Below are 10,724 nucleotides of genomic sequence, written 5' to 3'. Positions count from 1 at the left end.
CGGCTCCTGCTTGCCTCCACTTCCCTCTTGGCTCCACTCACCACCCCTCCGATGCAGCAGGATCTCTGGGAGGAGAGGGCTTTTCCTTGGCCGGGGACAAAGGAAACTCTGAAATCTGCTTTTTCTGACCTAAACTCCCAAATCCTGAACTTCAGCAAGACCCAACTTTGCACTGCTCCAGCTCTCCCCAGCTGTCCTCGCTTGCTGGGCTGGTCCCCAGGAGAGGGGGATGCTCATCCTGAATGGGGAAGAAGTCGATGCCTGTCCTGGGCTGACTCTTCCAGCTCTGATGGGCACAGGGCAGGGAAGGATGACCAGCTGAGGAGCTGTGGATAAGTGGTGTATAAGGTGGAGAAGGTTCATGTGAATTAACTCTGCCCCTGTGATTATTCCAGTCTCAGCAAGCAGGTTTTTTTCACTGGAAAGCAATCTAATTCCAGCTGTAAGCAAAGCCAGTTACAGTGCAGGGACTAAAACCAAATTAAATCTTGTGTATGGCTCAACAAGGGGTGGGTTATTGAGAGGAAGAGAGGAGAGATCGATGTGAGCCTGACAGGAGTGCTGTGCAGGGAAGGGGGGAGGCAGGGCTGGATGCATGCTGCCTCTTCCAGGAGGTGGGAACGACCGTGTTCGAGGAACGGGAGGAAAGTGCCCAGATAAAATGGGGGGTGGTGGTAGGGATCCACTACAGGGGTCATGGAATATCAGAGGGAAGTGTCTGTGAAGAAATGAAGGCTCAAAGGCAAAAAGCAGCCAGAAGATTCCACCCGGAGAGCAGAGATGTGAGCAGCCCCAGGAGGGTGGAGGAGCGGTGCCCGGCTGTGGTGTGTGGCAGTGGAGGAGCAGTGCGTGGCATTGCTGGTGCCCCTGTATGGCACCAGGATTTTGGCAGGCAGCTGGCAGTGCCCGCAGGGCGATGAGACACGTGGAGCTCATTTCCAGTTGATGTTCACAGCCAAGGGAAGAGCAAAACACTTTGCCCTCAGAGCAGACCACAGGCCCAGGTGGTTTCTCATGCCGCAGCCTTAGCTGGTGGGTTCAGGGAGGTTCCTCTGATCCCCTCGGTCCATGTGCTCCTGGGCCCCCATCCAAGTGCACCCCATCCTTCATCGCTCTGCTTCCCACCAAGGAAAACCCCTCACCGCGATCTCCCAGAGCTTTGGGGAAAAGCAGAAAGAGACAGAGCAAAGAACATGGGGAGAAGGGGAAGGAGTTGCTGCCTTCTCTTCTCCTGTAGGCCAGATGGACCGGGGCAGTCAAGAGCTTACCAGGATCTCCAGAGGGTCTGGTGAATCCTGAGGGTCACTGCTCGCTTCCTGGGTGTTGATGCAATGGGCTGGTGCTTCAGGGCCTCCTCTGCCCACTCCATCTGCATCTCCTCCTCCCACACCCTCAGCCAGGTCCATTTCTCTGTTCATGGCTCACAGTTTATTTTTACTCTCTTTCTTCTTGTTATCTTTTCTTTTTTTTTTTTTTCCCCTTCTTTCATCCTGTCCCTATTGATCTGCAGAGTAACTGAAGATGCAGAGGAGTCAAGACAGGAATAGACACGAGCAAGCCCTTGGCCTGTGCGCTTGTGTGTGTGCCAGGCAGGTTGGGGAAGGGAAGCGGAAAGACTTTTCCCCACAGATCTCTATTCACTGCTTAGTTTTCTCCTCGGTGCAGCAATGAGCTCAGTCATCTTCTCGGGAATGGGTGAATGAGCTTTTCCTGGCTGCTGGGACTGACTGCCGGCACGATGAAAGCCGCCAGTTCTCTTTCCATTACACACCGTGTCTCTTTGGAGTAATTTTTTCCCCTTCATAACGTCAGTCACCACAGTGCTCAGCGGGGCACGCTCCATCACGGAGACATTAATAAGCCATAATTGAAGTTAATGTGCCATGGCCAGGACATGTGGATCCAGTTAGGAGAAATCAGATTGAGCAGAAGTGAATCAATTTTAGGCTGATTATTAAGATCTCTCCTTTGTCCTCCCCTGCCCCAGTGCATGCTCGCTCTATCTGTCTGTCTGTCCATCCTGCTGGTGATGAGCAGTCCCCGGAGGAAGGCAGGAGGAGGGAGCGTTACTCATCACCAAGCAGCTCCATGTAACCGTGCCGCATCTCACACTTTGCTCAGGCCAAAGAGGCACCAACAAGAAGTTGAGGTTTCCAGTTTTGTAACAGCATTTCCTTTCCTCTCTTCACCAATTGCTTTTCTGAGGGTTTCCTTGGCTTCTCTTTTGCTTACACAAAAGAATCGAAGGGAAAGGCCCTCTGTGCTTCTCTGCTTTTATCCCTTCCTTCCCCTTGTGTGGTTCTCGGTGCCGTGCACGGATGCTCTCCAGGAGGCGTTGCTCTCCGCATGACTTGGAGTGGAGAGTTTGTGCTAGCAGAGCAGAACGAATTTGCCCAGCCCGTTATCCTGGTGCCAACAGCCAGGATCAGGCACTCCGGACCTGGAGGATCAAGGCCATCCCCTAAAGCACCTTCTCCAATAAATCGAGCTGGTTAATTGTCAGTGGTACCCACATGCAAGGGATACATTTTTCTGCAATCTTGTTGAGGCTTGAGATGCGGTGATGCTTGATGCTGTACTGTTGTTAATGATGAAGCAATTCCTGCTCAGCCTGGGGGCTGCCTCCAGCTTCTGTCCTCCAGGCCAGCGCAACGATGGCAGCTCAGCGCGCTTCCCCTGCGGTTGTCGCTCAGCTCAAACCAGGGATGCCAGCACAAAGCACGTTCCAGCTGCCCCCAGGCTGCTTTGCCCTGCTTGGACCTTCCTGCTTCTGGCTCTGTTGATGAAGTTGTTGGAGAGCCTCCAGCTGATCTTGACTTCTCCAACAAAGCTGTCTCTAAAAGAGAGGAAAGAAGCGGTTTTGGTCCGTGGAACAGTCTCTTGTTGAGGGTCTTAGATTTTTGTGTAATGATGGGTGCCCCTATTGAGGAGCAGGGTGGGACCTGCCGGCAGCACCACCGCTTCTTCACAGAAGGGGGACAGGCAGGGACCTGGGGTAAATGGTCTGTGAGAGTCTGGGCTTCCCCAGCCCCAGGGCTGGGGCATCACCCCCAAAATAGCCACAGGCTCACCCAAACATCGCCCAAGAACTAGCCCAATGCCCCTGCAGCCCATGGCCAGCTTCCGCCTGCACTCAGCAGCTTTGGGAAGACCACAAAAACCAGGGTCAGCACCGCCTGTGCCTCTCCCCGCTCTGTTCGCTGCAGCTCCTGGCAGGCAGACTTTGGGTCTCAGGAGGTAACAGCATCCTCGTGTCAAGGACAGCCAAGTCTGCGCCAACGGTGTGCTGCCTTCCTCGGCCCATCCTCGCCTCCGTGCTGGGCAGCCCCCGAGAGCTGGACGGCTGAACTTCCCTGGCATTCCGCCAGGCTGGAATTAGCTTGAGTTCAAGCAAAAACTTGCTCTTGGTCATAGAGTGAAGTTAATGCGCAGCAACTGTTTGCTTGGCTTTCCTTGAGTCTCGTAAAGGTTTTTACTCCTGCTGCAGCAAGATGGAAGGGAAACTTGCTGAGTGGGAGGGAAGGAGTTAGTGAGAGACCCAGGGAGCTCCTCCTTCCCCCAGACACTCGTGACACTTTGTCAATAGCCGGAGACAGATGCCCAAGGTCCTGTTACCTGCTCCTGGCTTCAGTTTGTAAAGGTTTTTATTTCCCCTCCGATTTTGTTGCCGAGTTCCGTCCGGCCCTGAGCGGATAATAGAATTTCATCGATAGACTGAGAAGGTGATGTATGTTAAAGCACTTAATATAAAGAGACTTCTACAGGAGCCCAAATTCAATTTGGCCAATGAACTCAATTGGAGGCATTATTGCATTCCAGGAGAAAGACCAAGAGCATTTATACACATTACTCTGCAAATATTTATGTTCACATATCCGTGCGATGTCCTCTTCACCCTTCCTCCCTTCTGTTGCCCGACCCCCTAATGGGGAAGTTTGGTTTCGTGTTTGCTTTTTAAGACAGCTTTGAATGTGAATAATGTTCCACAAGTCAGCAGGATCCTGACAGCTGGTGAGTGTCAACTTATTTAAAATAAATAGCCTCTCGAATGGGAACAGCCAGCTAGCGTGCTCTCCACTTTGGCATCTTTTAAATTGTCTCCTCTTTGTAACCCAAACCTCAAATCATTTCGAAGGGCAGCGAGGAGGGTTCCTCCCTGCCAGGAGGACTCATCTGTCCCTACCACACAACCAAAAGTGAAAACCTGCAAGGAAAAGAAGCCACTCACAACATGTCCCTCTGACCTAACCCCGCGTGGGTTGGTTTTTTTTTTTTTTTCAGTTTTTTGGCTTTGCAAAAAGCAGTGAAACCCAGAAGCCTCTCTCCCTGGTTCGAGTGGAAAAAAACAATGCATTAAAATGGCTTTTCCTCCCCCTTCAGCCCCTGGGCCGCCGGCTCAGTTATGCTCCCAGCCCTGCTCCTGGGATGAACGAGCCACCGTCACCTTCTTCAGCCCTGCTCCAGTCACTGGCAATAGCGAACCTCTGCCGGAGCGATCTCCCAGCAAGGCGAATCCTAATATAACTGCTCTCCACAAAGGGACGGTCCTTCTTCCATGGCCCAACCATTAGAAGCTATTTTTACATGCTTCTGCATGCACAGATGGGCCAGAAACAATCCAAGCTCAGCACCCGTTACGCTTTGCCCAAAAGATTTGCTCCCTGCTTTTGCTGAGCTGCCAAAACAGTTGCAAAGGAGCAGGTAAAAAGTGGGTAAGTCATGGCCAGGCAGCTGCCGGAGCATGCTGTGAGCAACGGCTGGGGATGACAGTAGAGAGATGGAGAAGAGTTATTCATGTTTCCCCGAGAGCTGAGATCAGTTGAAACATCGTTTTCCTCGGGGATGGAGAGGAAAGAGCTCCCTTCAAACACATTGTCCCATGAGACTCATTAAAGACTCATCAATTACAGTGAGAGCAAACAATTCAGGGGAAAGCTATCATAAGCCTTCCTTTGGATGGCAGTCATTAGCAGCTCTCTGCTGTGCGCTGCCTCTCCCCAGCGCCAGCTCGGGCGAGCAGAAAGGGAGCAGGGGGGCAAAGCCAAGCCGATGGTGAGGGGAAAGCAGGAGCCCAGTGGCCCAGGAGCCCGCAGGAGGGGACCAGGGCTCCCCAGCATCCCTGGGGCCATGTGGCCCTGCGGTAGCATCCTCGTGGCGAGCACTGGGTGGAGATGAGTGAGCAGGCTGGACTGGATGGAGACTTGGAAGGAGGTGGTGGCCCACTGTAGTGGACATCTGTTGCCTCATGTCCTCACCCAGGCTTTTTTAAGGAGCTTGGGGCAAGGCAGGATCAGCCCATGGTGGGAGCTGGGCGAGAGGTGCACAGGGATGGAGCAGCTCTCTGGGTCTCCACCCAGCGAGTGGTGCCTCCAGCCCTACCCAGCACAGCAGTGGGGGCATGGCATCAGGCGTGAGGGGGGCGTTCCAGCAGCCCAGGGCTGGCTCAGCCCCTCAGGGAGGGAGAAGGATGAAGAGGTGCTGTTTGCCTTTCTCTGCCTTACTTCCCTGCTCTGCAAGTGGGGTTACGGATAGAAAAGAGGTTGTAAAACACATAAGAATCCTTGGAAGGAACGCAAAGGGCTGGGGTGGCTCTTTAAAATTCTTTCAAAAGTCATTATTAATGAAAGCTCAGGGACAGGGGCTGCTTTCCCACTCCCAGCTCAGCTTCTGCAGGTTTGCGGCACTCACCCCCTGCCTTCACCCCCTTCCTAAGCCTGTGCACGGGCATCTCCTTCCCTCACACGTGGGCTTGGCACCAGCCACCTCTCCAGCCGCTCACTGCTGTGACCTCCAGGATGCTGACTTGGAGAAATGCAAGGATGGCAAAGTGTTCTTTAAGGCTGAAAAAGAAAAGGACACTTTCCTGTAAACTTTCCTCGGCGCTCCAAGCTCCGTGATGTTCCCCGGTGAAGGCATTGGCAGCATCAGCCCACACTGCACCGCTCTGAGGGAAGGCAGCAGCTGAACGACCTGCACTAAAATAACCTCATAAATACCCCATCGTGCGAACTGTGACGTCTTGGGCCACACATTGCTCTGGCTACTTTTGCCAGGAAAGGTGTGAGCCAGTTTCTGTTTAATGCAAAATGCAGTTGTGTGACCTACTAACAGCCCGGCGCAGGACTTGGGTGTCCCCTGGCCATGGAGGGTGCCTATGGGTGCTGGGGCTGCTCTCCTCTGGGCTGTGCCCACCGTGGCTGCATCCTACGTCGGCTCTGAATGCTCACTGAGAAACAGCACTGTCACCGCTAGCCTTGACCCATGAGCTGGAGAGGAGAAACGCTCCCAGCTCTTCAGATCTCCTCCGGAGCCAAAGGGACCATATTGCAACCAGGACTTTGCTGGAGCAGCCCCGGGACTGGAGCGGGGCCATCACTGCCTTCTGCAGGACACAGCGCAGGTGTCTGCCCCTCTGCTGCTATTTAAGCCTAAGTAGCTCCTAACCTTTCCCTTCATCTGTTCTTTCCTGCGATGGCTGGCCGCCCGAGGAAGATGAGCGGAGGCAAGCAGGACTAGCAGCTCCCACCCAGGGGACTGGGCTAATGCCATTTACTTCAGTCTCCACCAGCTGGATCTTGGCTGGGGAAAGACATTGTGCACAGACCGGGTTAAAGCCGAGCCGCTGAGCAGGAGTAGCGGCGAGGCCTGGATGCAGAAACCTTCGCACAAAATGGAGTTGGCAACCCGGGCTGGCTGAAGGCGCTCGGCTGTTTGCTATTAAATAATGCAGCCTGATTGATTGGGCTGAAAAGTGCTGTGTTGTGGGGTCAGCTTGCTGGGGTTACAGTTCTCTGCTTAGATTGATGATTCTCAAAGGTCGAATTCAGAAAGCAATTCCCCGGTAAAATTGATCCTTTGGATAACAAAACTTTTGCACAGTGGCGAAAGGCGGAGCAGCAAGAATGTAAGTGACCTGGGTGCAGGCAGGCAGGGTGACCAGCTGCCTCTGCTTTCTCTTTTATTTTCCTTGTTTACACCAGTTAGGAAGTGAGGGTCTTCTCTGGGAAGAGCAGTGCTCCATCACCCCTACACGCAGTGGCTGGGGGATGTCCATGAGCACCCACCCGGTCCCCATCCCGCTGGCAGGGGAGCGCAGGTGCCTTTGCAGGGGCGGGAGGCAACCGAGGGCTGTCCTGGGACCTGGTGCTCAGCACCCAGCCCTCGTCAGCAGCAAGCGAGCGGTGTGTGCGTACGAGCAGGCACGTCTGACTGCCTCCTGCACGCATCCGTGCTTCGCTCTCCCGGTAGTGAGAAGGCTGGGTCCCACTGCTTGGTGAAGGGTTTGTAGCTGGAGCCAAATTAACGGCAAATGGGTTTCCCCCTCCTCCATGGTAGCAGCTTGGAGCTGGTAGAAGCACCCCAAAACGGCTGCTTGGCCCTCAGTGGGGGATGCCAGGAGCAAGGATGTGCCTCGGGTGGAGGGGGGGTGATCGAGGCTGCCCCAGGCCACCATGGAGGACCAGGTGGTGGTGACCCTCAGCTGATGTCCCCACTGTGAGACTAGCTGGGTCAAGGACAGGAGCCAAGCACTACCCTCCATGTCACTCCAGGCTTCAGAGAAAACAACGGGGATGCCAGGCCCTGTCTTCCTTGTACCCCCTCCCCTGGGGCTCTTAAACTCCCTCTCAGCTGCATCTCAAGGCTGTGCCCTGGAGCTGGCTCCCATCCCCTTGCTCCCACCGGAGGGAGGAGAGCTGCAGCTCCCAGAAACTGCTGCTCTGATTCAGGCTGGGCCCAGAGCAGCAGCGGTGAGGCTTTGACTTGCTTTAACCTGCTCTCTTGCCTACTTTCCTCTCGTCTGCTTGTTTTGAAGTGAGAGAAGGAGGCCATGCTGCGTGGACACTGAGTAATTCAGAGCCAGGCTCCGCAGCACGCCGGGCTGGGCATCACCCCTGCCAAAGGGCTGGGACAGCTCAGCCAAAAAACATTCCTCGTCGGAGGCAGAGGGGACACAGAGCAGCTGAAATTTTTTTTTTCCAGCCACAGCCGCTTCCTTCCCCCGGACGCTCGGATTCACGGCTTGCTCCCAGAGCACTGATGCTTGGAGGCTGTTAGTGCTTTCAGCCGTGACGCGGCATCTCCAGCTCTCGCTAACACACAGATTCAAGTGGAGAATGCTGAGCGTGTCTGCCTCTGCTCCATGGACCCCATTTTCTTCCTTCCTGCCTTTTAGAGACTGCAATATTCCCTCCCCTGCTTGGTTGGAGACAGGGCAGGGTTGTAAGACAGAGAGACCGTTCATCCAGCTTATGCTTAGCCTCTCAGCGGGGTTTGCTAGAATTAAGGACAAGGATGGGAGGGAGAGGAAAAAAAAAAAAATCATACATGAGGTCAGCTTATCCAGCCGTGCGTGAGGAGGAGCACAGCAAAGGCGGCCTCAGCGGGTCAGGCAGGCGGCTGGGGAGCATCTTTGGGGGCTCAAGGGAGAGGGGGAACCGCACCAGGAGCTGGTGGGCATGTGCGGCACCAGCAGCTGGGACAGACCCGGCTCACGGCGCCCAACCTAATCCAGGTTGTTTATCCCAGTGCAGATGGAGCACACGAAGAAGCAGGCTATGTTTCCTCTGTCTTCTCTGCAAGCAGTTCGTACCCCTCAGCTCTGCATCTCTTGTGCAAGTAGCCCTGTAAAACGAAGGACTGCCTGGTCAGACTTCTCTACCCATTCACATCAGGCACAGCATTACTGTTTTCTAATGGATCTGCTTCTAAGAGCGTAAATTATTGCACAGAGCAGTGAAAAAACAGCGAGCTGTGCTAGGGATCCACTGTCTGGAATGAAATGAGAGGTTTTGGTCCCCAAAGTCTGTGTCTGATAGACTGAGCTCGGGCCTGGGAGTCACCAGTGCCACGTAACGAGTTATGGGCTCGGGCTCAGCCTCTGTGCTTTGCGCGAGTCACCTCCGGAGTCTGAGCAACAGGAATTATTGTGCACGGAGATAATTATTCCCTGCATACTGCACTACAGCTCATTAAAAGTTTGTTAATGTTTGCAAATTGCTGAATAGTGTTTTTCGTTGTTGCCTTCTCTGATGAGGCAGGGACTCACAGACAGACTCTGATGGTGACTTGTTCTCTGTGTTATTTTGGTCACAGCGGGCTGGGGCTGCGCTGCACGTAGGGAAAAGGATTTGTGTTGTGCAACTTCAAACCACGGGAGAAAACGCTCTTGACTTTAGCATGCTGCACAGGGGTCAAGGGGCTGAGTCCCACCAGTGTCAGCCACGCTCCTCCATCTAAAGCCCGAGGCTGGCCTCTCTGCCTCCAAGTAAAAGCTTCCATCGGAGCTGATCACCCAGATTCCTGTAACAGCCCGAAATGAGTGTGACTCCTTCCTGGAGTCTCAGCTGGAGCCGTTGACTTACCATTAAACGGTCTGGGCTACCACAGTTGGATGGTGGGAGTAAAGGAGCTCTCATCTTGGAATAGAGACTGCAGATGCACCTTGGGCGAGGAAGTGGACATGGTAACCCCAGCACCAGATACCTGAGCAAAACAGCTGAGTTCAGTGAAAAAGTCTTACAGAAGGAACAGGAAAGGGGTAACCAGCCCAGCTTCACCGCGGTATTTTCATGTGCACAGACAGCACCACGCCAGGGGCAAGGAGGAGTAGCGGTAATACCTGACAGGTCTTCTCCTGTCTTCCTCTTCCAGGTGTAAATGCAACCTCCATGCTAACCTGTGCACCTTCAAAGAGGGCAGCCTTCAGTGCGAGTGCGAGCACAACACCACGGGCCAGGACTGCGGGAAGTGCAAGAAGAACTTTCGCTCCAGGTCTTGGCGAGCGGGATCCTACCTGCCTCTCCCCAACGGGTCCCCCAACGCATGTAAGTAACCTGCAGCGAGCCAGCCCTGGCCGCACTCCCCCCTTGGGCTGCACAACGCCCATAGATAGGAGCGGATTCTCATCTTGTCCTTCTCCATCTCTAATCCATGCAGGATGCTCAGCTTTCAGAAGGGAAGCGGGTATTTACCCATGTCTTGGTACACAGAGAAATGAGAGGGGATCTGGGTGGATGCAGAGGTGGTTTGTTGGCTACTGGTAGATGAGTGATGAGTCCAAATGACGGTCGAGAATAGGAAGGATGACCTAGGGCCAAGATATAGATCCATGGCTTCATGGCAATGCAAATTACTGTCCTTTGAAGACATTATTTAGCCATAGTAGAGCACTGGCTGTCAAGTAGTCCATGGGCTCAGTGCTGGCACTGCTCAGCTGCTGGTGTACAGGTTGCTTTCTGGATCCCGTTCTGCGTATGTCGGTATTTCAGGCAAGCGCCGCAAGCTGCGGTCCCTCTGCGCAGCTCCAGTCTGGCTCCCATCCCCTTTGGAGCAAGGCGCCGACAGAAGCAAAGGCGCACAGACGAGATGGAGGATGCATACCCACTGTAGTTCGAGCAGGGGAATTGGGGCAGGAAACATCACAGATGGGCCAGTTTCTCCTGGGTTTCTGTCCAGTCCACATTAGCAGACTTGTTTAAATGTCACGGAGCCACAGTAGCCACTCCAGCCTTTCAAGCAGCAGCTTTGAGCATTACCAAAGAGAATCTTTTCCCTCCCTCCCCCCAAATTTTTTGAAAGATTTATGTGCTTTAAGATGATCAAAGCTGAAATTCAGGCTCCAAAGGCCGTGACGGGAATGTTTTGTGTGTGCCAGGGCTGGTAGACGAGCAGGTTCTTTGAAAGGGAACGAGCTTGTCAGCTCCCGCCAAGCGGCTGCATTGCTT

General features: G+C 54.0%; 1 protein-coding gene across 1 annotated transcript in view; it reads left to right on the top strand.

Annotated features, from left to right (window-relative positions):
• The window catches only part of NTNG2 (netrin G2), a gene marked incomplete at its 3' end in the record, with an annotated part of 47,884 nt that overhangs the window by 22,989 nt on the left and 14,171 nt on the right, over positions 1–10,724 (top strand). Inside the window, 1 exon segment of the mRNA XM_009699184.1 lies at positions 9,652–9,824. Within this exon segment, the coding sequence (XP_009697486.1) occupies positions 9,652–9,824 (173 nt within the window).

The sequence above is a fragment of the Cariama cristata genome, unplaced genomic scaffold (assembly GCF_000690535.1).
Source record: "Cariama cristata isolate BGI_N322 unplaced genomic scaffold, ASM69053v1 scaffold21704, whole genome shotgun sequence".
Taxonomy (NCBI): Eukaryota; Metazoa; Chordata; class Aves; order Cariamiformes; family Cariamidae; genus Cariama; species Cariama cristata.
This window is presented reverse-complemented; position numbering and strand designations above follow the sequence as displayed.